Below are 23,415 nucleotides of genomic sequence, written 5' to 3' on the forward strand. Positions count from 1 at the left end.
GGATGTGTAGATGATTAAGAAGGGTTTAAAGGCATATGGGCTAAATGCTCATTAGATTTATTTCAGATATCAGGTCAGCATGAGTTGGACCGAGGGCTCTGTTTCCATAAGATATGACTCAAAGACTCCAATATTTCCAATCACGGAAGTTTGGGAACCCCTGCATGCTGATCTGTTGATCATGTTTAAATGGATTCTCCATTCATCCCAACTCAGCAAGACTCCAAGATATAGTAACAAAAATGTAAAATGATGTCAAAATAGATGCCTAGAGGAAAGTGAAAAGCAGCCAAATAACAAAGGCAATGTTTCTAAACCTACTAGGTGGACATACCTAAGACTGCATGTGTGATTATGCTAGCAGACACATTATGCATTTATTCAAGTATAAGATGTTACCTATTAACTGAAGTGTAAAGCCACTTTGTTCTCCAGTACAATAAACTGCGTGTAGAAAAAAGATCTTTTCTAAAAAGGGTAAAAGAAATTGTCAGTACATGGTTGTTGGAAAGATTGTCATGGTGACAAATTCTGCAGATTGCACTTGGGGGAGCCTTTTTAAAAAAAATACTATGGGCTAAACATGTGAAATTTACACAACGTGAGAGCCAAAAATATGAAATGTCCTGAATTCAATTTATTTTAAATAGCCTCAGTACACGTAAATACAATTAATTCATCTAAAAATGATCAAAGTAAGTAATTAAACATAAAATTCATGATCTGTTTAAATTCAGAGTTGCCCATTAAAATTACACATAATTTTTTCTAGAAATTTACACATTCCTTTATCATAATATTTAAAAAAAATAATTTCCTTGGTAAAATAGTTCACTCAAATAGGAAAGAGGGAGATATCCAGGCTTTATTAACTGAATTATAGCCATCTCAATTCTTCAATGTTTTGACTTCCTAATCATTATTATTCCAGAGTCAAAACCAACTATATTTAAAAATCTGATGTTGCTAAAGAGAAAAATAATCATCCTGCAAAGAGTGTTTAGTGATTACTTTCCTCCAACCCCCACTCTGTCTTTATCGATCTGCACCTCACTTCAAAGGAGCATGTTGAGAAAAATGGCTCTTCAAAGAAAAGATATTTGAACCAATTACCACTTTCATTGTTAGCACAACTACAAGATTGCGGATATAATGATTTTTATTTGAAAAAGAAACATTTAACTCCATTAAAATTAAATCATCTTTTACATGTTAACATTTGTATCTACTTGCTCAACTTACTTTCTGAAAAAACAATTTGTAACTGCTAAAAATATCTTGCTAATGAAGCTTCTGTAGAGTTCACAGAGATAATACAGTACTAGAACAGCGCACTAAAATGTGTTTTGTTTGGCATTTTTTATACCTTCATTACACTTTGGTGCACACAGCATGGTCACCATTTTCATTTACATGTGCAGTCAAGTCTCTTCTTTTCTTCCTCCAGTAAAATCCCTTAAAAACTGGACAAACAGGTATGTGTTGTAAACACTGAACCTTCTTCAGGAGGCTCATTCCCATTGGAAAGTCATATGTTTTCATGTCTACTGTTGTGTCACTATTTGCAAGAGCGCCTTCTTTCCACTGTACAAGTCCACGCTCCTGTTTTGTACCTAGTTAAGAAATGTAATATTTTATAAAGCATTAGAAATGCAGCACATACAAAATGATTTGGCTGAGTGCTTTCAATGCAAAATAACCCCTAAGATATTTCATAACAGAGACTGTGAAGTGTAGTGATTGTCACAAAGTCAGCCAGCTGGATCGTACAATGTATGAGTGAGTTCTCTGATTGGGTCTGTTCATAATCTGGTCCAATAGGGAGCCCTCGCTGACATAAAAAGGATGAGAGTTAGAGATACTGACACTCTGGTGCCTGACTCTAAATGAAGTGCTACTATAATCAAGGACTGTTCATGTGAAAATAAAAGGTGACTTGGTGATAGAATACCAGCCTCAGTGGAGTTATTTCATGAAGGCAGGTGGGGGAAAGACAAATAGAGAGACAGACAGACAGATAGATACCCTAAGCCATTCCAGAAGCAATAGGTAATTTTTTGACAAACAGAATTCCCACGCTCCTTATCAGGAGTCAAGGTTTAAAACTGGAAAAGAGTAAAAATAGGCAACTATGCTATTGCTCAGCAAAGGGGAAGGAGTATTCCACAATGCAGACAAAAAATTGTAGAATAAGCAAATAAATGCCTAAATCTTTCAATACAATAATTTTCAGATGTTCCATTTTGGTAGAAAGTTGCAGGAAAAGTGTTGTTCCTTTGAAATTTGGAATCTAAAAGGAGCAATGGAACAAGGAGATCTTGGCATACAAATAAATTAAAATTGTGAAAAATGAAATACAATTTAAACATTATGCCCCACTGTTCTGGTCTCAACACTAGAAAAGGATATTGAAGCTCTAAAGAAAACAGGAAAAAGAGTGACAGCTAAAAGAGAAGTTGCTGGAAAACCTCTGGTACATCTGTGAGGATAAATCAGAATTAATGTTTTGGGTCCAGTGACTCCTCCTCAGAACCTCTGTTTTGATTTCTGATTTACAGCCTCTGCAGTTCTTTCAACTTATAAAAAGACCATCAAGGTTTTTAGCCATAATTGAGACAATACATCCATCAGGAAACATTAAGCAGACTGGGGCACAAGGTGAAAATTATTTAAAAGTCTTTAAATTATGAAGGCATTCAGTCATAGACAGGTGGAAAGTAGTTGCCACTTGCGGATGAATTATGAACAAGGATGGAGGTAAGGAGTGGGTGCTGCTGCTGTGGAATTAAAATAGCTCTTAAAAGGTTCAGTCAAGAATTCAGAAGATATCTCTTTACAGAGTCAAGAATGTGAAACTGCAGACCACAAAGGATGTTAAAATAGTTAACAGTGATATATTTAAGGAGAGACTTCATATATTTTTGATGGAGAATAGTGTAAGGGTGACACAGATAATGTAGGAAGTAATTGGAGTGGAATATAAATAGACCTATGAAGTTCAATATATACTATACTATTGAGACCATGCAGTTACGAAGCATTGTCAAAAGTCCAGCTGGAAGGCGATTCTGTGAAGAAGAAAATAGAGAGATAATGAGATGCAGGAACAACTTCCATTGAGTAGGGAGAAGATGATGAAAACTCTGGCGGTGATGCTTAAAGTGAGGAAGAAATATTCTGAAAGCCAGAGTTATAGAACTAAAGGAAGATGTAAGTTGCACAGGATATGAGAAGCAAAGAATAGAGGAGATTGCATAATTAGAGTAGGGGAAAGCCATGGATAAACTTATAGATGAGAATGAGGAGTTGGAACTGAGTGCAACTCAGTGATGGGTAACTGGAACAATGTGTTGAATAAAAGAAAATAATGTATGTTTTGGTCAAATTAGAGTTCAAATGCTGGAAAATTAAAAGGGGCATTGATATGTATGAAGTTTAAACAGTATAGAAAAGGTTTTTAAACCAGTGTGAATCTGGGAGCTGCAGAACAAAAAAAAGGACGAGATTATCTTGATGTTGGATAAGACAGGGACCATTGGAAAAGATAAGAAGAAAGAAAAAAATATTGAAATGAGAGCAAATGTGTGTCATGTGAAAGAGCCTATACTGGTTCACTGCACCAAATGGCTTATATTTGAATTGTTTTATCATGAATTTACATTATCAGTATGTCCCTTCCAGAGGGTACTCTAATAATGAACATTAAGAACTTCAGATCAAGTGTCTAAGCAAACTGGGTTAAGAATTGTTTGTTTTCTCTTCTCCCTCCAATAAAAATAAAACAAAAGGACAGCCATGAACTTATAACCTGCATTATTCATCCTTTTCGAGTGAAATGTCATAGTAGAATCTTTTGATTACTGCAGGTCAGAAATCTCTACTACATTTATCCTTAGCTCTATTCCCTTATTAGTCACAGTCCCTAATGGTGATCTCTTTCAGAAAACAACTGAGAAAAACATTTTCATAAATATTTCTTCCACATTCCATTTAACAGGGGATGTATTTATTCTTCAATTTTAAAATTATGTTTATTAAAATAAATTAGAGCAGAAGAATTTTAAAAAGTCAGCTTTGAAGAAAGAATAAAGCTAAAACGACACAAATGTTGGAGGTGTCATTGACAGTATAGAGGGCTGTTGTAGGCTGCAGCGGGACATTGACAGGATGCAGAGATGGGCTGAGAGGTGGTAGATGGAGTTCAACCTGGATAAATGCAAGGTGATGCATTTTGGAAGGTCGAATTTGAAAGCTGAGTACAGGATTAAGGATAGGATTCTTGGCAGTGTGGAGGAACAGAGGGATCTTGGTGTGAAGATACATAGACCCCTTAAAATGGTCACCCAAGTGGACAGGGTTATTAAGAAAGCATGTGGTCTTTTGGCTTTCATTAACAGGGGAATTGAGTTTAAGAGTCGTGAGATCTTGTTGCAGCTCTATGAAACTTTGGTTAGACCGCACTTGGAATACCACGTCCAGTGCTGGACCCTATTATAGGAAAGATGTGGATGCTTTGGAGAGGGTTCAGAGGAGGTTTACCAGGATGGTGCCTGGATTGGAGGGCTTATCTTATGAAGAGAGGTTGACTGAACTCGGACTATTTTCATTGGAGAAAAGGAGGAGGAGAGGGGACCTAATTGAGGTATACAAGATAATGACAGGCATAGATAGAGTCGATAGCCAGAGACTATTTCCCAGGGCAGAAATGGCTAACACAAGGGGTCATAGTTTAAGCTGGTTGGAGGAAAGTATAGAGGGGATGTCAGAGGCGGGTTCTTTACACAGAGAGTTGTGAGAGCATGGAGTGTGTTGCCAGCAGCAGTTGTGGAAGCAAGGTCATTGGGGACATTTAAGAGACTGCTGGACATGCATATGGTCACAGAAATTTGAGGGTGCATACATGAGGATCAATGGTCGGCACAACATCGTGGGCTGAAGGGCCTGTTCTGTGCTGTACTGTTCTATGTTCTATATTCTATGAATAGCATATAAACAAGACTTTGGATAATTACTTTTGAGTTGAAAAGTCTTTGTTGGGAGGGTTAGTCAGGAAATATATTCAGATGTGGATTGGTAAAAATAGGGATATAAGCTAAATCAACATTCACAACTTGTGCAACACAAGTCACACTTAATGTATACTTCCAACTCCAAATCCTGGAATCATCCTTTGCATTTCCATCACCACCATCCGATAACACTTTGATCCTCAAAAACAGCCAGGCATAAACACAAGCAATACCAGGCAACTTAAACCATAGGGATTTAACAAATAAAAGCAGTGTCTTTCTTTCATAAAAAAAATTGAATTGTTAAATGGAATTCAGTTGAATGTGAAAGCAATTATACCTGGAATGGTATTATCCAAGATGAAAGCGAGGCAACCTCCCACAAACATTTCTGTTGTCAGCAAGACAGTTAAAATTTGATTAATTTCTGGGCTGCCTGCAAGGAAAAAAAGAGAAAGTGTCATTTTTGTATGCTGCACAAAGAACTTTGATTTTTTTTTCTTGCTAGTCAAGTTGCTAGAGACCACCAACGAGTTTTTTTGGAAGCTGGTGCAGCGTGTTTGAAGTCATTGAGCTGTGGAAGTTCAAACTGTTTGCCCGCATGTCAGCACTATTATCTCAGAGCAATTTCCAAGACACAGAACATTCATCCACCTACAAGGAGCAGGCAGTCGATGAGGTATTTAAATGGAGTCTATCAAAGCCACTCTCATTTATCAACTGGAAATATCCTGTGGGCAAGCAGACCACACACTGTCATGATAATGGATTACAAAGCTAAATGTATTTGTAGATGTTTTGGGGTTAGGAATAATAAGTGCATTTTTTTTTAAAGTAATGCCTGCCTGTATAATCCACATAGGGATTTTAGAGTTTAAAGAAGGAACAACAGAATATGGCACCTGAAAAAAGTGTCAAGGGAACTTAAGAAAGTAATATTTCAAGTGGGAAAAGTGCTATTCAAAAACTACACTGCAATCATCTTTTCATTGTGTCCCAGACCACAGATGTCATTTGAAAGGAATATATTTTTAAGAGAAATGTATATTTGTGTTTTGCCCTTCCAGGAATGCACCAAGAAAGGTTTGAAACCAATTGCAACCCCTGATCTCTGTTTATGTCCTAAAGAGTTGGTGTTGTGCATGTTCCTTTATGCTAATGTGTGCTGTCAGGGGGCACACTGAGAGTTTTCACTAGACACCCCTGTGCCCTGCATATGCTGGTAACAAGAAGTTGGTCTCTCTCAATGCTGAAAACAAGTCAGCAAAGTGCTATTGAAAGAAACTGGACAAATTCCTTTCAGCCGACTGCTGAACTAACAATTTCCAAACAAATACTCAACTGCCAAGGTCAGTGCTAAAGAAATCACACACCTTAGCACTGACTTTGGCAGTTGAGATATTGCTTGCAAAGTGTTAGTTTGGCCATTAGCTGAATTGAGTTTGTCTGGATTCCTTCAATGGCATTTTGCTGCCTTGCTTTCAGCATTGAGAGAGACTTCATTTCTTTTTACTGCACACATGAGGGCACAGGGGTGTCTAACAGAAGTTCTCAATTGTGCCACATGACAGCTCACATTAGCATAAAGGAACATGCATCAGACCAGCTCTTTCGTACACCAACAGAGACCAGGGGTTGCAGTTGGTTTTTAACTCCCTTTCTTGGTTTATTCCTAGAAGGATAAACACAAATACACATTTCACTTAAAAATACATTTATTTCATATTATGTCTGCCATCTGGGACACAATGAAAAAAGAGATTGCAGTGCACTTTTGAACATGTCAAAGACCAATTCATTTTCTTTGCCTTTTAATGCTTTGACTCACCTCTTATTTCCAGTCTGTTTGTGCATTGTGTTAGTTTTTCTCATATTATTGTAGCTAATAAATTCACTAGCCCTTAAATTTAAGAAAGCCTTCTTAAATTGCCTCCTTTAAAAAGAGATAATATATTGGCCTGAGAAAATGTTTCCACAAGGAAAGGGACTATTTTAACATAACTTTCTTGCAACCAGCTAAGGGAAGGGTTAAGTAAAGGAGGGTCAACTCATTTCTCATCATTTTGGAGCATAACCATTTGGTATATCTTGCTACAATTGTAATTAGTTATTCAGCCTTGCTTGGGGAATTGATCACAATAATATGGTGGTCAAAGCACAGTCAATGAGAGATAACAAGTCTCCTGTTTGATAATGGAGCAAGGATGGGGCAAGATTCCTGAAGAAGGGCTTATGCCCGAAACGTCGATTCTCCTTCTCCTTTGACCTGCTGTGCTTTTCCAGCAACACATTTTTAACCTCTGATCCCCAGCATCTGCAGTACTCACTTTCTCCCCGCAAGAATGCGGGTCAGGCTCGGGGAAAAGAAGGCAGAAACAACACTGTTCAAAGCTCCAATGACTAAATATACTATAGTTGTTACACCATGGTTCTGGCTGCTGGCCATTTCTTATATTTTTTGAAACTTTGTCTTCAGAAAGGTCCTCTGGCTTTAGAATGGTAAGCATGCTTTCTGGTCACTAATTGGCTAGCTCATTAAATCTTCAATGGTCAAGTTGGTTCAATTGGCTGGATAACTGGAGTGTGTTGCAAAATGACACCAGCAGTTCAGATTAAAACCCTGTACCAGTTGTGTTAAATCATAGATGTGTGCTTAACTGTTTTACATCTTTTTGATGTGCAGTTGGTACCCCTCCAACTTGATAATCAGTTATTTCTCTTTGTAATATACAACGTTGTCAGTGGTCCCTTGTGGACGATGTTTAATCACCAATTATCATCTTGGCTCTAGGCTGTGATATTATTCCTGAGAACAAACACTTAATAGCTTTACATCATAAAACTTGTGCCAACAAATAACTTCCTTAAAAGAAATAAAGAAATGGTTGAGATGGAGAAGACTTACATAATTATTTGAATGCTTGCATTTGGTAAGTTTTTAGTGTGAATATTGTCAACATTAGGTGTTTTCCATCAAAGAATGGAAAATAAAAAAATGTTTTTTCTGTACTTTTAATTCATTTCCATTTCTTATTTCCCTTTCACTCCTTTTTTGTCCCAGGAGAAAGACATACAGTTGACTACTTGTTAGTCTCTATTAGTGAACCTTATCAAGCTGCCTAGAATCACAATGTTAAATCCTGTAGAGTCAGAGTTGTACAGCAAAGAAACGGATCCTTTGGTCCAACTCATCCATGCCAACCTGATATCATAAATTTATCTAGTCCCATTTGCCCTTCCTATTGAGCTGAGAAAGGTTTTCCACAAGGGAAGAGATCCTTTTAAAGTAACTTTCTTTTGACCATTTCAGGGAAGGGTTAAAATGAGATCCAACTCATCCCATCTCACTTTGGAGCATAACTACTTGGAGTATCTTGCTGCACTAGTAATTAATTATTGTGCCTTGCCTATTAAATCCTTCCTGTTCATATACCCATCCAGATGACTTTTAAATGTTGTAATTGTACCAACCTCCACCACATCCTCTGGCAGCTCATTCCGTACATACAGCACCCACTGCATGAAAAAGATGCCCCTTAGGTCCCTTTAAATCTTTCCCCTCTCAACTTTAATCTATACCCTCTAGTTTTGGACTTACCTACCCTGGGGAAAAAAACCTTGGCTATTCACTTTATCCATGCCCCACTTCTATAAGGTCATTCCTCCAGGGAACATAGCACCAGCCTATTCAGCCAACCTAGCAGCATGCTTGTTAATTTTTCTGACCCTACCCCCCCGCCCCCTTTTGTTTAAAAACATTTTCCCATAGCAGGGAGAGCAGTAGTATTTCAAAATGGGTTAACCAATGCCCTGCGCTGAAAATGTGTTGCTGGAAAAGCGCAGCAAGTCAGGCAGCATCCAAGGAGCAGGGGAATCGACGTTTCGGGCATGAGCCCTTCTTCAGGAAACCAATGTCCTAACCAATATCCTGTGCAGCCCAACATGATATCCCAACTCCTATACTCAATGCATTGATGAATAAAAACAAACATACCAAATACCTTCTTCACTACCTCATCTACCTGTGACATCACTTTCAAGAAACTCTGAACCTGCATCCCTAGATCTTCATTCAGAAATGCTCCTCAGAAACTACCATTAAACATATATATCCCGCTCTAATTTGCCTTACCAAATTGCAACACCTCACATATATCTAAATTAAACTCCATCTGCCACTCTTCAACCCACCAGCCCATCTGACCAAGGTCCCGTTGTACTCTGAAGTAAATCTCTTCACTATCCACTACACCACCAATCTTGTCATGTTATCTGTAAACTTACTAACCATACCTCCTGTATTCACATTCACATCATTTATATAAATGGCAAAAAGCAGTGGACCCAACACAAATCCTTGCAGACTGGTCACAAGCCTCCAGTCTGAAAAACAATCTTCCACCATCACTCTCTGTCTCCTATCATCAAGCCAAGCTTGTATCCAGATGGCTAGTTCTTCCTGAATTCCATGCGATCTAACCTTGCAACCAGTCCACCATGCAGAACTTTGTCAAACATCTGGATGAAGTCCATATTGACAATGCCCAATGCTTTATCTTCAATCTTTTTTTGTCACTTCTTCAAAATGCTCAATCAGTTTAGTGAGACACAATTGCTAACACATAAAGCCACATTGACTATACCTAATGAGTCCTTGCCTTTCCAAATAATATAAATCCTGTCCCTCAGAATTCTTTCTAACAATGTACGCACCACTAATGTCAGGCTTATTGGTCTATAGTTCCTTGGCTTTTCCTGAACAGCTTTCTTATATAATAGCACCACTTTAGCCAACCTCCTGTCTTCCAGTACCTCAACCGTGATTATACAAATATCTCAGCAGGGGGCCCTGCAAACACTTTCTGAGGCTTCCCACAAGGTTTTGGGAAACACCTGATCAGGTCCCAGGGATTTATCTATCTTTATGCATTTTAAGACATCCAACACGTCCTCCTCTGTAACAGTCCTTGCTAGTATATTCTTTAATGCCTGATTAAGGAGAATTAGTCAATTCGGTGTCTGACTTGTATGTTTACAGGCAGCTCAGCTCCATAGAGTCAATTATAAATTTACAAACCTATACTTGCTAAGAATAAATATTTTATCCTCTGATTCCACAGTGTCATTTACTTCCTTAAACATTTCCTTCTCTTGCTTTTTTAAAAAACTGAATAAAGAATATGTGTTTCTCACTGCTCTGTATCAACAAGAGCTAGAAGTAACCATGGCACATCCTTATGATCTAGGGAAGATTAAGCATTTATAATCTTGAACGTCGTGAAAAGTAAATATAACCAATTTAACACTTTGAACAATCTTTGCCATTTCATTAGATCATGAATGATTGGTAACCCAGTTCCCTTTCTTCTCCTTGTTCACCATCCCTCAATACACATTAAATACAACAAAATCTTGTTAATGTTTGTTTTAATAACCTACAGACATTTGTTAGAAGAGATCCTAGATTCCAGTTGCACCTCAAATAAAAACATGTTTTCGAATCTCCAATTGCAAGGTTATTCCAAACTTCTTATTGCATCCCTTCGATTGCTTTTAGTAATTAAATTTGATCACTCAACTTTTTAAATTCAAAACAAACTCACTTTTGCTAATCTCTCATTGGGGAAATGCCTTCTGGCCCATTGGCCATGCCAGTTCTTAAGAAATGTAACTAGATTAGCTCTTCACAATCCATAGCAACAATCTAAAATACTTAACTATTAGTTGCCTATCTATATTACTGATAGATTTTCCAAGGAAAGGAAAATAGGGCAGGAGGTATTGACAATTTTGCCAACTTATAAAACCTTAATTCTGAACTTAAAATCTTTGCTGATGGATGTAAAGTGGATACATGAGAAGAGATTTTGTTTATGTTAAACATTATGTTGGATATGACACAGAATCAGGTCATTCAGCCCAACAAGATAGATTTGTGTTCCATTGAAGTCTCATCTTTTCTCAAAGTTTGAAATAGCAATCACTTATTCCATGCATATGAACTACTTACTTCAATCATCCCACATGGTAGCCAATGCTATACTCTCACAATTCATTTGGTAAAGACGTTTCTTCTGAATTCTCTATTTGATTTCTGGGTGACTACCTTATATTGATAGCCTCTTGTTTATCTCCTTCCCTATACATTTTCTCTGGATCCAGACTACCAAAACCTTGAATCAGTTTAATGTAATCTAAAAGGTTCTTTCACTTGTGAGGGTATTCCTCGTCTTTTCACAAAATGAGGGACCCAGTTTATCATCACTGTAAAACCACAGATTTATAGCATTTTTGCAAGAGATGGCTGTAGCTGACACATGGTTTTGCTAGGAACTTGTATGGGAACATATGCTGTCACCAATCCTTCATTAATACTAGTAAGCACCTAAATTATTAGAGGCAAAGGATGACCACAACAAGTCTTCAGAGAAGAGGCTCATTTTGAGTAACAATAGCTTCTTTGGGTAACAGAAGCTAACAAAACATACAGATTGAAGAACAGCTTTTTCCCCATTGTTATCAGACTTCTGAATTGACCTCAAATTTTAAATTTAATGTTGGTCTTGATCTCTGAGCACCTTCCCTGCAGCTGTAACATTGCAGCCTTTGCAAGGAAAGGAAAATAGGGCAGGATGTATTGACAATTTTGCCAACTCATAAAACCTTAATTCTGAACTTAAAATCTTTGCTGATAGATGTAAAGTGGATACATCAGAAGAGATTATGCTTATGTTAAACATTATGTTGGATATGACACAGAATCAGGCCCTGTTTGCTCTGTTGTATTACCCTCATGTACTTTGTATGGTATGATCTGCCTGCTGCACACAAAATGAAACTTTTCACTGTACCTAGGTACTGTGACAATAATACTCAAATCTTATCTAGTAGTAAGAGTTACAGCTGAGCAGAACTAGTCGCCTCAGGCGACTGACTTTGTGGAGTTTGCACATTCTCCCTGTGTCTGCGTGGGTTTCCTCCGGGTGCTCCGGTTTCCTCCCACAGTCCAAAAATGTGCAGGTTAGGTGAATTGGCCATGCTAAATTGCCCGTAGTGTTAGGTGTAGGGGAATGGGTCGGGGTGGCTTGCGCTTCGGTGGATCAGCGTGGTCTTGATGGGCCGAAGGGCCTGTTTCCACACTGTAAGTAATCTAATCTAATCTAATCTGTAAGTAATCCAAAAAAACTATATTACACTGATAGAAGACATCAGCATCTCCCAAGAGATATTATGCTAACCTGAGTTACATTGTTGTTAATAATGGAGGAACAAATAGCAGAGTAGAACAGACAACTCGAAGATCTAACCTAAATTCAATGCAGTCTTTGCACAACCTTGCTACTTCATAATTCTATGTAAAAATCAGGATTGACTTATTGAGCTGAATTGCCCATATCTATGTTGTAATTTTTAAATAATATTGTGACATTCATGGCAATCAATACATTTTCAGGTCACATATTTTTACAAAGACAGAAAGAGCATTCCATTAACACATGGTATGAAATTTTATTCCAATGAAATAAAATTGATAGCTTTCAGATTCTAGTCATAAAGGCAGAGGGTTCCTTGCAATCGCTTATTTTTAAACTTTATTTCAAAATAAGCCATCTTCAAACATTGTTTAATAGAGATTTAGATAGGTTTTTGATTAGTTAGAGGATCAATGATGATAAGGAGAAGGCAGGAGAATGGGTGTGAGAAATATATCAGCCATGATTGAATAGTGAAGCAGACTCAATGGGGCCAAACAGTCTAGATCTGCTCCTACGTCTTTTGATCATCAAAGATCCTAAAAAAACAGCACTTAGGTACCAGGTCTGTCCCTAACAATTATATTTTTTTATCTTCAGTGTAGTTCCAAGGGTGTGCTACATAATCATAACTACCACATTGCATTCTAAGGCATTAAGCCAAAGCTCTATTTGCTATCTCGGGTGATGTAGAAGATTTTGTGGCAGCTTTTGAAAAGTAGGTAATTTGTCAGGTGATACAACTTGTGTTATTTGTTAACAAGGTGTGATATGCCTTTACTTACAAGTGCAACACTTTCAATCTTCCCTCCTCCAACTTACTCCAACAATTTTACTGAAACTTAATTACGCGCATTATTTAGCTTACCGGTGTTAATAACAGTAGGGTTTTCATCCAAATAATTTGGTAGTGTTAAACCAAAAAACATGGAGAATCCCAAGACAAAGAGATTGCGTGATGAATTCATGTCTACAAACTGAAGGTTGGAAAGTCCAACTGCAGTGATCATTCCTGGAAAATAAAAATGAGAAAATAAAAACAAAAATAAATTTAAAGAAATACCAACAATTTCAATCTAGAACATTCCTTAAAATACATGGCACAATTACCACGTTAACAAAGCAGTTTTCACCAAATTTGTTTTGTAAAGGAATTGATGTAATGATAAATGTTTTAGCATTTATTCACTTAAAATCACTCAGGATTGCAACTCAGACAAAATATTTCACAAATATAACAGCATTTACCATGAACTCAAAGGTTTATTTTGAGAGTTAATAGGCATAACTCAGGTAATTCTAAGTACCTGTCATAATCGTAACAAATGGATCAGAGAAACCTTGGCAAACTGTTTCGTTTGCTAAAGCAATAGCAAACAAACAAATCCATTCTCTCTATATATCCCAAACTTTGTACAGCCAACTATCATTTGATGGATGTAGTTATGTTGGAATGAAAATATACATAAATGAATGTTTGATTAAATAACAATTTCATTATGCACCCCTGTTACACATCTACATCACATCATAGCATCAATGAATAAACGGACTTCATCAGGCCATTCATCTTTTATTTGCAATTTCACTTGCTGTATTTGCAGTAAAGTGTATGGCATTTCTCCATGTAATAACACCTAATATTAAAGTACTGTAAATAAAATAGTTGTAAAATGCACAGAGCCTCTCTCTCTTTGCAGATCGTCTTGCAGTGAATACACCTCTTCAAAAAAGTTATCCTAAAATTATAACAGCAGTTATATTGACTATAATTGGATGAAGTTACAAGTTGGATATTTCAACTTACCAAATAAAGTGCAAAACATGCCTCCAAGAATGGGATCTGGGAGTGAAGCAAACAGTGCTGTAAACTTTCCTACTGTTCCCAAGACCAACATAATAACGGCTCCATACTGGACCACTCGCCTGCTCCCAACCTTGAGAACCAGAACAACACTATTTAGAAGACCAAAAACAGCAATCTGATATGAGTAAACTTTATAAAATCAAGATAAGAAAGAATATTGATTTGCCAAAGCAAAGTAAATTGAATTAAGGCACTGAAATCTTACTGAAATATGCAAACAATTTCCATGAGAAGTCTATGTCGATTGGGTTTAAGTTTTACAATAAGAATGTGAATGAAAACTAGACATAAGTTTCATGGAAGGAAATGCAGAAAAGAAAATGTTGTTGGGCTGTTAAAGAGATTATCTGCGGAATTTCTTGCTCCTTGCAGCAACATGGTCAACAGTGAGTAAGTAATGTGGGAGGATATATGGTTAAAAATGAAAAAGAATCTCAATGGTCAAGACTATATTATTCGAACTTTCCACCTTAAAAAAAAGGTTTAAACAGCTAGTTCATAATCTCACTAATGAGAACAGTGACTACCATATATTCCATGTATTTACATGAGATTAATAAACCAATTCACCTCATTTCTACACAGCATCCAAATCTCCTGTCCAAGAAACTAACGAGCCAATTTCTGACATGGAATTTGCAGCAACAGCTCACTGCTGGCTTCTCTGGGCATTCATTCAACTTTGTTTTCAACATAATGTACCTGCATGCTCTACGTATACTGTCATCTTCCAATTCCATGCAAGGCAGCATTGGGAAACTACCAGCCCATTACTGGCTGACCTCGAGAAGTTATTGTTGTGTCATCTTTTTGAACTGTTGCAGTATGCTTCCACAATGCTGTTATAGAGGAAGTTCCAGAATTTTGACACACCAATAATGAAGGAACAACTATTTTTCTGAATCAGGATGATTAGGGACTTGGAGGAGAACTTGAAAATGCTGATGTTCCCATGTTTCTGTCACTCTTGTCCTTCTTGATAGTAGTATTTGAGTTTAGAAGATGCTGTCTTTGGAATCTTGGTGCATTTGTGCTGTGCATACAGTAGATGGAGAACACTGTTGTTACTGTACATTGGTGATGGGGGGAATGAATGATTGAGGGTGTGGTGCCAATCAAGAGGGTTACTTTGCATTCCAACATCCAGGCAGGTGGAGAATATTCCATCACTGTCCTGAATCATGCCTTACTGGCAGAATTTTGGGAATCAGGAAGGGAATAACCACAGAATTCCTAACCACAGATTTGTTTTTGCACTCACAATGTTTATATGGTCAATCCTGTTAATTTTCTGGTCAATGGTAACATTCAGGATATTGATAGCGGTGATGGTAATGTAATTGAATATTAAGAGACGATAGTTAAATTCTCTCGTGTGAAAGATGGTCGTTAATACATACTTTCTGTTGTGGTTCTGTTCGCCGAGCTGGGAATTTGTGTTGCAGATGTTTCGTCCCCTGTCTAGGTGATATCCTCAGTGCTTGGGAGCCTCCTGTAAAGCGCTTCTGTGATGTTTCCTCTGGCATTTATAGTGGTTTGTATCTGCCGCTTCCAGTTGTCAGTTCCAGCTGTCCGCTGCAGTGGCCGATATATTGAGTCCAGGTCGATGTGCTTGTTGATTTAATCTGTGGATGAGTGCCATGCCTCTAGGAATTCCCTGGCTGTTCTCTGTTTGGCTTGTCCTATAATAGTAGTGTTGTCCCAATCGAACTCATGTTGCTTGTCATCTGTACGTGTAGCTAGTAAGGATAGCTGGTCGTGTCGTTTCGTGGCTAGTTGGTATTCATGGATGTGGATCGTTAGCTGTCTTCCTGTTTGTCCTATGAAGTGTTTTGTGCAGTTCTTGCATGGGATTTTGTGCACTACATTGGTTTTGCTCATGCTGGGTACTGGGTCCTTTGTCCTGGTGAGTTGTTGTCTGAGAGTGGCTGTTGGTTTGTGTGCTGTTATGAGTCCTAGTGGTCGCAGTAGTCTGGCTGTCAATTTAGAAATGTTCTTGATGTATGGTAATGTGGCTAGTCCTTTGGGTTGTGGCATGTCCTCATTTTGTTGTCTTTCCCTTAGCCATCTGTTGATTAAATTAAATGGGAGTATCCGTTTTTGGCGAATGCATTGTAGAGGTGTTATTCTTCCTCTTTTTGCAGTTCTGGTGTGCTGCAATGTGTTGTGGCCCTTTTGAACAGTGTCTTGATGCAACTTCTTTTGTGTGTGTTGGGGTGGTTGCTTTCGTAGTTCAGGACTTGATCTGTGTGTGCGGCTTTCCTGTATACCTTTGTGGTGAATTCTTCGTTCGGTATACTCTGTACCATCACATCTAGGAGTGGGAGTTAATTGTCCTTTTCTTCCTCTCTAGTGAATCTGATTCCTGTGAGTGTGGTGTTGATGATCCGGTGTGTGTTCTCTATTTCTGTGTTTTTATTGATTAATTCTTATCAGCCAAGCCTAAATAGTGTCTGTATTTTCCTGCATTTTAGATGTGGGCTGCTTCAATATCTGAGGAGTCATGGATGGTGCTAAACATCATGCAATCATTGGCAAACATCCCCATTTCTGACCTTATGGGGAGAGAATGTTATTGATGAAGCAGGTGAAGATGGTTGGGTCAAGGATACTGCCCTGAGGAACTGCTGCATAAAGGTCCTGGAACTGAGATAATTGACCCCAAACCACCACAGCCACTTTCCTTTGTGCTAGGTATCACTCCAATCAGTATAGTTTTACCCGAGTTCTCATTGATTCTAATTTTGTCAGGGCTCCTTGCTGCCAATGCATATTGAGTATGGGCTTAATAATCACTTTATTAAGTGATTAATAATAATAACCAAAGAAATTATGAAAATCACCAAAATCCTTATGGACCCTGATGGTAAATTAAGGTCAATAACAGCCTAATTAAAAAGGGCTGAATGAAATTGAAGGGTGAGAGAGCTCAGTGAGCACATGATTGAACAAGTTCTAAGGTCACTCGTGATACAGGAACAGCAATGCAAAGAGGCAAAGTGAAAGTTGGTGTGTAGGAGGAAATCATCCTGCATCTCAAGCAGTGCCAACAAGTCACTTACTAGCTCATGAACGTGAAACATTGCCATCTTTCAATCTAAAGTTAGCTAAACAATAATAAGAGCAAGTGGTTGCTACAGCATGAAAAGCAAGTTAATGTTTGTTTTTCTTCATGAGTTGAATTAAGTTGTTTAAACTTGAGACTTCACTAAGGGCAGTTGCATCCATCGCACATCCAATGATTCTGTATTGCCATTCCACTGGCATTGTATCACATTTTATCAGTAGGTCACTTACAGTTCAAGAATGCACATTACAAATTATGCCTCAAGCAATCATTATTGACACTAATTGCCTCTTTGTCAGCTCAGCAAATGTAAACAGATGCTAACTTAAGAATCACCTGTGCAAGAAATTTCTGAAAAATTCTATAATACAGTACTTTGAAGCTGCCACAGTTGCACACTGAACTTTGAGTATAGAATGGCATGGTTTGTAATTTTTAAAGGTGCCTTTATGAGGGAAATGGGGTGGGGTGGGAGGTTGGGGCAATGGAGGTTGGGGTTTGGCTTTGCAGATTGGCTGTGACAAATGGCGATCATCCAGAAACCCATTACCTCATATAGCATGAATAACTTGGTACTGCAACATACATTTGGATAGGTTACATACTTCAACATCTTAACAAGGTATGACATTGACCATTTTGTGAAGACTCCAAAATGTTAGGGCATAACATGATGTTTCCTTGTGATTGATGCGAGGGTTCTGGAGTACTCTTGGTGAACTGCTGTTCTTTCTGGCATTCTCTATAGAGTAACTGCTTATGCACCTGATACACACATTGCAGTTGCTGTAATCATCATGGCATTTACTTCAAATGTCAAGAGAGCATACAGGAGAATGCAATTTCAATGTCAATAGCAAGTTGGGCATGCACAGCAACCTCTAGTAGCTGTTGCATAGCTTCCCAGTGAGAAGAAGCAGATGTAGTCCCCTAAGGTGAAGAATGATGCTGCTCTGTGACTGTCTGTGCATTTTGACAAATGTCTGAGATCATCACTTTCAGAGGGTCAGAGACAAAAGGCATCTCTTCCTCAAATTGCTTCAGTGCTGTGTCAGCAATGTGCTCACCAGATTGTGCTCCTGAACCTCATCTAGGTAGAGAACTCACTGCAATGAAAGTCTCTCAATTGGTGGAGGGGAATGCAGACAGAAATGGTCATGGTGCATCCTCAGAGGGTTGAGATGTTCCCTCATCAGATGTAGAAGTGGAGCAGAGGGTCTTCTGCAAAGACCTCTTCAAGTCAGAGGCTCACTGGGTGCTGTTAGTACCCTGTATAAGAGAAGAAAGAGTTAGTTATGCAAGAGGGATAAAAGCTTGAGCAATTTAAGAATGTGTTAGAGGTTGGTGGTCATTGGAAAGCACTGCAGCACAGTGAAACTTACTGGATTGGTTGTCCATTGAGGTTTCTCCAACTCCACATGACTACTGCACACTTTTCTGAATATGTCTTTATATGGTGTGAGAAACCTCCTATCTACTTCTGCCACCCTACTTTCTCAACCCTTTTGAGATATCTTTCCTGCAACAAGACAAAAGGAGAGCTTGAATATGATGGAGATGAATGAAAGAGCAGTCAGTAAGAGGGGTGTAGAAGTGGCCCCATGAGAGAAGTGCAAAGGTCAGGAAGGGTTAAAATATGTGAGAGCCATTGAGTGGATGTGATGAATGCAAATTTTATAAGCTGTTGTCCATGAGCCTTGGTGAAATATCTGTGCAGTGGCAGAGTGAATAGGAGCACTGCCATTGTGAAGCAGCAGAGAAAAGATAATGCACTTAATCTTACATAGTGCAGAAGAGCATAAAACATCTTCTTGCATTGTTATGTCTCATGGACATTACACTAATCTGGGCTGCTATCATATTGCAAGTGGCTGCGTCTGGTGATATGGCCTCCTTTACCTATCACAACGATACAGTGTTGCCTTCTCTCCAACAACCCATTCACCAACACCTCTAGGTTCCTATTGATGAATTAAGGAGTTACCTTTCCTTGCTTGGCTATTTCTTTGATAAGAATGGTGCAGCTGAAAATGTGTTGCTGGAAAAGCACAGCAGGTCAGGCAGCATCCAAGGAATAGGAAATTCGACGTTTCGAGCATAAGCCCTTCATCAGGAATGAGGAGAGTGTGCCAGGCAGGCTAAGATAAAAGATAGGGAGGAGGGACTTGGGGGAGGGGCGATGGAGATGTGATAGGTGGAAGGAGGTCAAGGTGAGGGTGATAGGCCGGAGTGGGGTGGGGGCAGAGAGGTCAGGAAGAAGATTGAAGGTTAGGAGGGCGGTGCTGAGTTCGAGGGAATCGACTGAGACAAGGTGGGGGGAGGGGAAATGAGGAAACTGCAGAAATCTGAGTTCAGCCCTTGTGGTTGGAGGGTTCCCAGGCGGAAAATGAGGCGCTCTTCCTCCAACCATCGTGTTGTTATGTTGTGGCGATGGAGGAGTCCAAGGACCAACCAACCCAACCACCCTGTGGCTCAACACTTTAACTCCCCCTCCCACTCCACCAAGGACATACAGGTCCTTGGACTCCTCCATCGCCAGAACATAACAACATGATGGTTGGAGGAAGAGCGCCTCATCTTCCGCCTGGGAACCCTCCAACCACAAGGGATGAACTCAGATTTCTCCAGTTTCCTCATTTCCCCTCCCCCCACCTTGTCTCAGTCGATTCCCTCGAACTCAGCACCACCCTCCTAACCTGCAATCTTCTTCCTGACCTCTCCACCCCCACCCCCACTCCGGCCTATCACCCTCACCTTGACCTCCTTCCACCTATCACATCTCCATCGCCCCTGCCCCAAGTCCCTCCTCCCTACCTTTTATCTTAGCCTGCTGAACACACTTTCCTCATTCCTGATGAAGGGCTTATGCCTGAAACGTTGAATTTCCTGTTCCTTGGATGCTGCCTGACTTGCTGCGCTTTTCCAGCAACACATTTTCAGCTCTGATCTCCAGCATCTGCAGACCTCACTTTCTCCTCTAAGAATGGTGCAGGGCATTTTCTGGTTTGAGGACTCAAGGTCAGTGTTCAGAGTTCATAAGAACGACAGGGGGATCTCATTGAAACTTTCAGAATACTGAGGGGCCTAGATAGAGTGGAAGTGGTGAAGATGTCTCCATTAGTAGTAAGACCAAGACCCTGAGGGCAAAGACTCAGAATGAAGGGATAACCCTTTGGAACTGAGATGAGAAGGAATTTCTTCAGCCAGAGGGTGGTGAATCTGTGGAACACATGGCCTCCATAGCTTTCTTTGGCAAAGTCATTGAGTGTATTTAAGACAGAGATAAATATGCTCTTGTTTGTAAGAGGATCAAAGATTATAGGGAGAGGGCAGGAGAATAGTCAGCCATGATTGAATGTGGAGCAGACTCAGTGGCCTGAACAGTCTAATTCTTCTGCTATATCTTATGGTCCTATGATTGGAAATTTAAACACGGCACCAGCAGCAGCAGCAAGCATTTCCACTATTCCTGACATGTGTTTCCACAACATAAGAATTGTAGAGGCCAGTAGCATAATTAATGAGAAGAAGAGCTGAAGATTGCATGAGAAAAGTCATTATGGATGTAATAGACCAGTTGCCATGACTCTCACCTGAAGAAAATAAATTGTCTGAAGGTGAGAACATTCAGACCAATACTTCAAATTTACTTGAGTAGGCTTGTAGGAAAAAGTTCCCTTGAATCCAATTATATGGAGTATCTTTACAAATATTGGTAAAGAGTGCCTACCTAAAGTTAAGTCAGAAGTCACATGATACCACATTATGCTCCAACAGGTTTACTTGAAATCACAAGCTTTCAGAATGCTGCTCCTTCAGTAGGTGAAGTTACTTCAACTGACAAAGGAGCAGCGTTCCAAAAGCTTGTGGTTTCAAATAAACCTGTTGAGATATAAGCTGGTGCATTGTGATTTTTGACTTCATCCATCCCAGTCCAACACCAGCATCTCCACATCATATCTAATGTTAGAGAGAGAGAGAGAGAGACAGAGAGACAGAGAGAGAGAGAGAGAGAGAGAGTTAAGCAAACTATTCTTATTAGGTCTCATCTATTTTCAGCTGTGGATTCATGAATATGCACTAACATTTAATTATTGATGACAACTTTCAAATGAACCATAAGCTTTAAGGAAGTATTGCTGTGGAAAACCCAAAGTCAGATATGTTATCTATGTGTTTGTGTGGTCTTAATTGATATTCTGATCGAAAAGTAAGGAATTGGACAGACAGGCTGAAGTCATCTTTCAAACATCAATTAAAATAATTTTAAAAAAGCAAAGAAATTTACATTTAAGAAAAGAATATTAGATGGCTTGGAGCAAATGAACATCTGTATAAAGTAGACAGAAGTAGGAATAGTGAACAAAGCCAATTCAATAATTGATGCGGCAGACTGGGTTAGCTTGATTTACATCAGTACATCGGCTAACAGAACAGATGATTCTCACCAGATGGATAGTTAGAACTGAAGGTGCTAGTGTTGAGCTAAGAACTTCTCTATAATTATAAAAGCATACACTTTCATTAAGTTTAATGTTTCCTCATCATCCTCAAGAGGTTCAGTTTTTTTTTGGATGCACAGATATACTCATGATTACTGATTTGATCAAGACAACCAATTATGGCCATATGGAACAGAAAGTTTGCACCTTAATTCTCATTCAATATAATATTAGTTTACAACTGCAGCCTATTCATGGCAGATGCACTGTATTGAAATCTTCACACGCTGATTGGGATTTTCCTGGAGTTTGAATACGATTCACATATCCTTGTGGTGCTATTGATTGGTATGTCAGGTCCAAGACATTAATTCATGAAAACTAAAATTTAAAGATTATGGTTTGCATGAATTTCTTAATTATCTGTTTGAACAATATAGGATATTTTGAAGAATTTTAGATCTTAATGATGCATGCTGATTCTCTCTTGATGTGACCTGGGAATTTTCACCATCTGGTTCTTTGTGATTTGTGATTGGCATTGCAAGTAGTCATCATTAAACAGTTGCTACAGTATTTTGTTAGCTACTACATTCATGGGCAATTTCAGCCATCATATAATGTTCATTGGAAATGCTCACTCCACATATAGAATTATACAGTTTTGCTCTATGCTGCAGAAACACAACCAATAATCTTGTCTTTCTACAAAAAAATTAAAATATATTCATAAAATAATTTTCAATCACCAAATTAATAGATTATATGATGCTTTACAATGTAGCAGGTTTAACTTTTATATTAAAAGTAATTCAATATAAATAACTGCCACCTTTCAAAAGGTCAGTGTGAATTGTTCTAGCCACCAGATTATTACAGTTAGAGTCATAGCAAATGGAAACAGATCGTCGGTCCAACCAGTTCACACCAACCATGTTCCCAAACTAAACTAGCTCCACCTGCCTGCACTTGGCCCATATCCCTCCTGACCTTTTTATTCATAAACCTCTCCAAATGTCTTTTAAACATTGTAACTGTACCTGCGCCCAACCCTTTCTCTGGCAGTTCATTCCACACATGACCCACACTACGTAAAAAAAAGTTGCCCCTCATCTACTTTTCAAATCGTTCTCCTCTCACCTTAAAAAAAGTGCCCCCACCCTAGGGAAAATACCCTTGCCATTCATTTTATCAATGCCCCTCATGATTTTATAAACCTCAATAAGGTCACCCCTCAACCTCCTACACTCCAGTGAAAAATACTCCAGCCTTTCCAATCTATTTTTATACCTCAAACCCTCCATTCGCAGCAATATCTTCTTGCCAAATCGAGGTACACTGCCTCGGTTTTGATATTCTTGATACTATGAAATAAACATAACATTCATATATAAACCTAGACTCTGATCTAATTGGTTTTTGATTTAGAAAGGAAAATAGTTTGAAATTAATCAATTATACTGTATGAAATTGGTGTTTACTGTGGAATATTCTTTTCAGTCTCATTTAGTTCTAACTAAATGAGACTGAAAGAAATTTTCCACAGTAAACAGCAATTTTATACAGCATAATTGATTAATTTCAAACTATTTTCCCTTTTTACAATTGCTCATAAAACAAAAATGAGACAAAAGATGCATCATTCTTCCGCAAGTTATTTGGAAGCTATTAACAGTTCATAACAATTTCTACATACATGATTAATTACTACATAATTACTTAGGAAATATAATCAGAAAGCTGTGACTTTCATGATCTGTTGTAATATTTTGCATAA

At 38.5% G+C, this 23,415-nt stretch overlaps 1 protein-coding gene across 1 annotated transcript in view; it reads right to left on the bottom strand.

Annotated features, from left to right (window-relative positions):
- Positions 1-1,371: 1,371 nt before the first annotated feature.
- The window catches only part of slc23a1 (solute carrier family 23 member 1), an 87,388-nt gene continuing 65,344 nt past the window's right edge, over positions 1,372-23,415 (bottom strand). The window contains exons 12-15 of the mRNA XM_060837504.1: positions 14,070-14,199; positions 13,131-13,274; positions 5,350-5,445; positions 1,372-1,613 (exon numbers count right to left, since the gene is read on the bottom strand). Coding sequence (XP_060693487.1) covers positions 1,372-1,613; positions 5,350-5,445; positions 13,131-13,274; positions 14,070-14,199 — 612 coding nt within the window. The remainder of the gene's footprint in view (positions 1,614-5,349; positions 5,446-13,130; positions 13,275-14,069; positions 14,200-23,415) is intronic.

Source organism: Hemiscyllium ocellatum, chromosome 16, assembly GCF_020745735.1.
Source record: "Hemiscyllium ocellatum isolate sHemOce1 chromosome 16, sHemOce1.pat.X.cur, whole genome shotgun sequence".
Lineage (NCBI taxonomy): Eukaryota > Metazoa > Chordata > Chondrichthyes > Orectolobiformes > Hemiscylliidae > Hemiscyllium > Hemiscyllium ocellatum.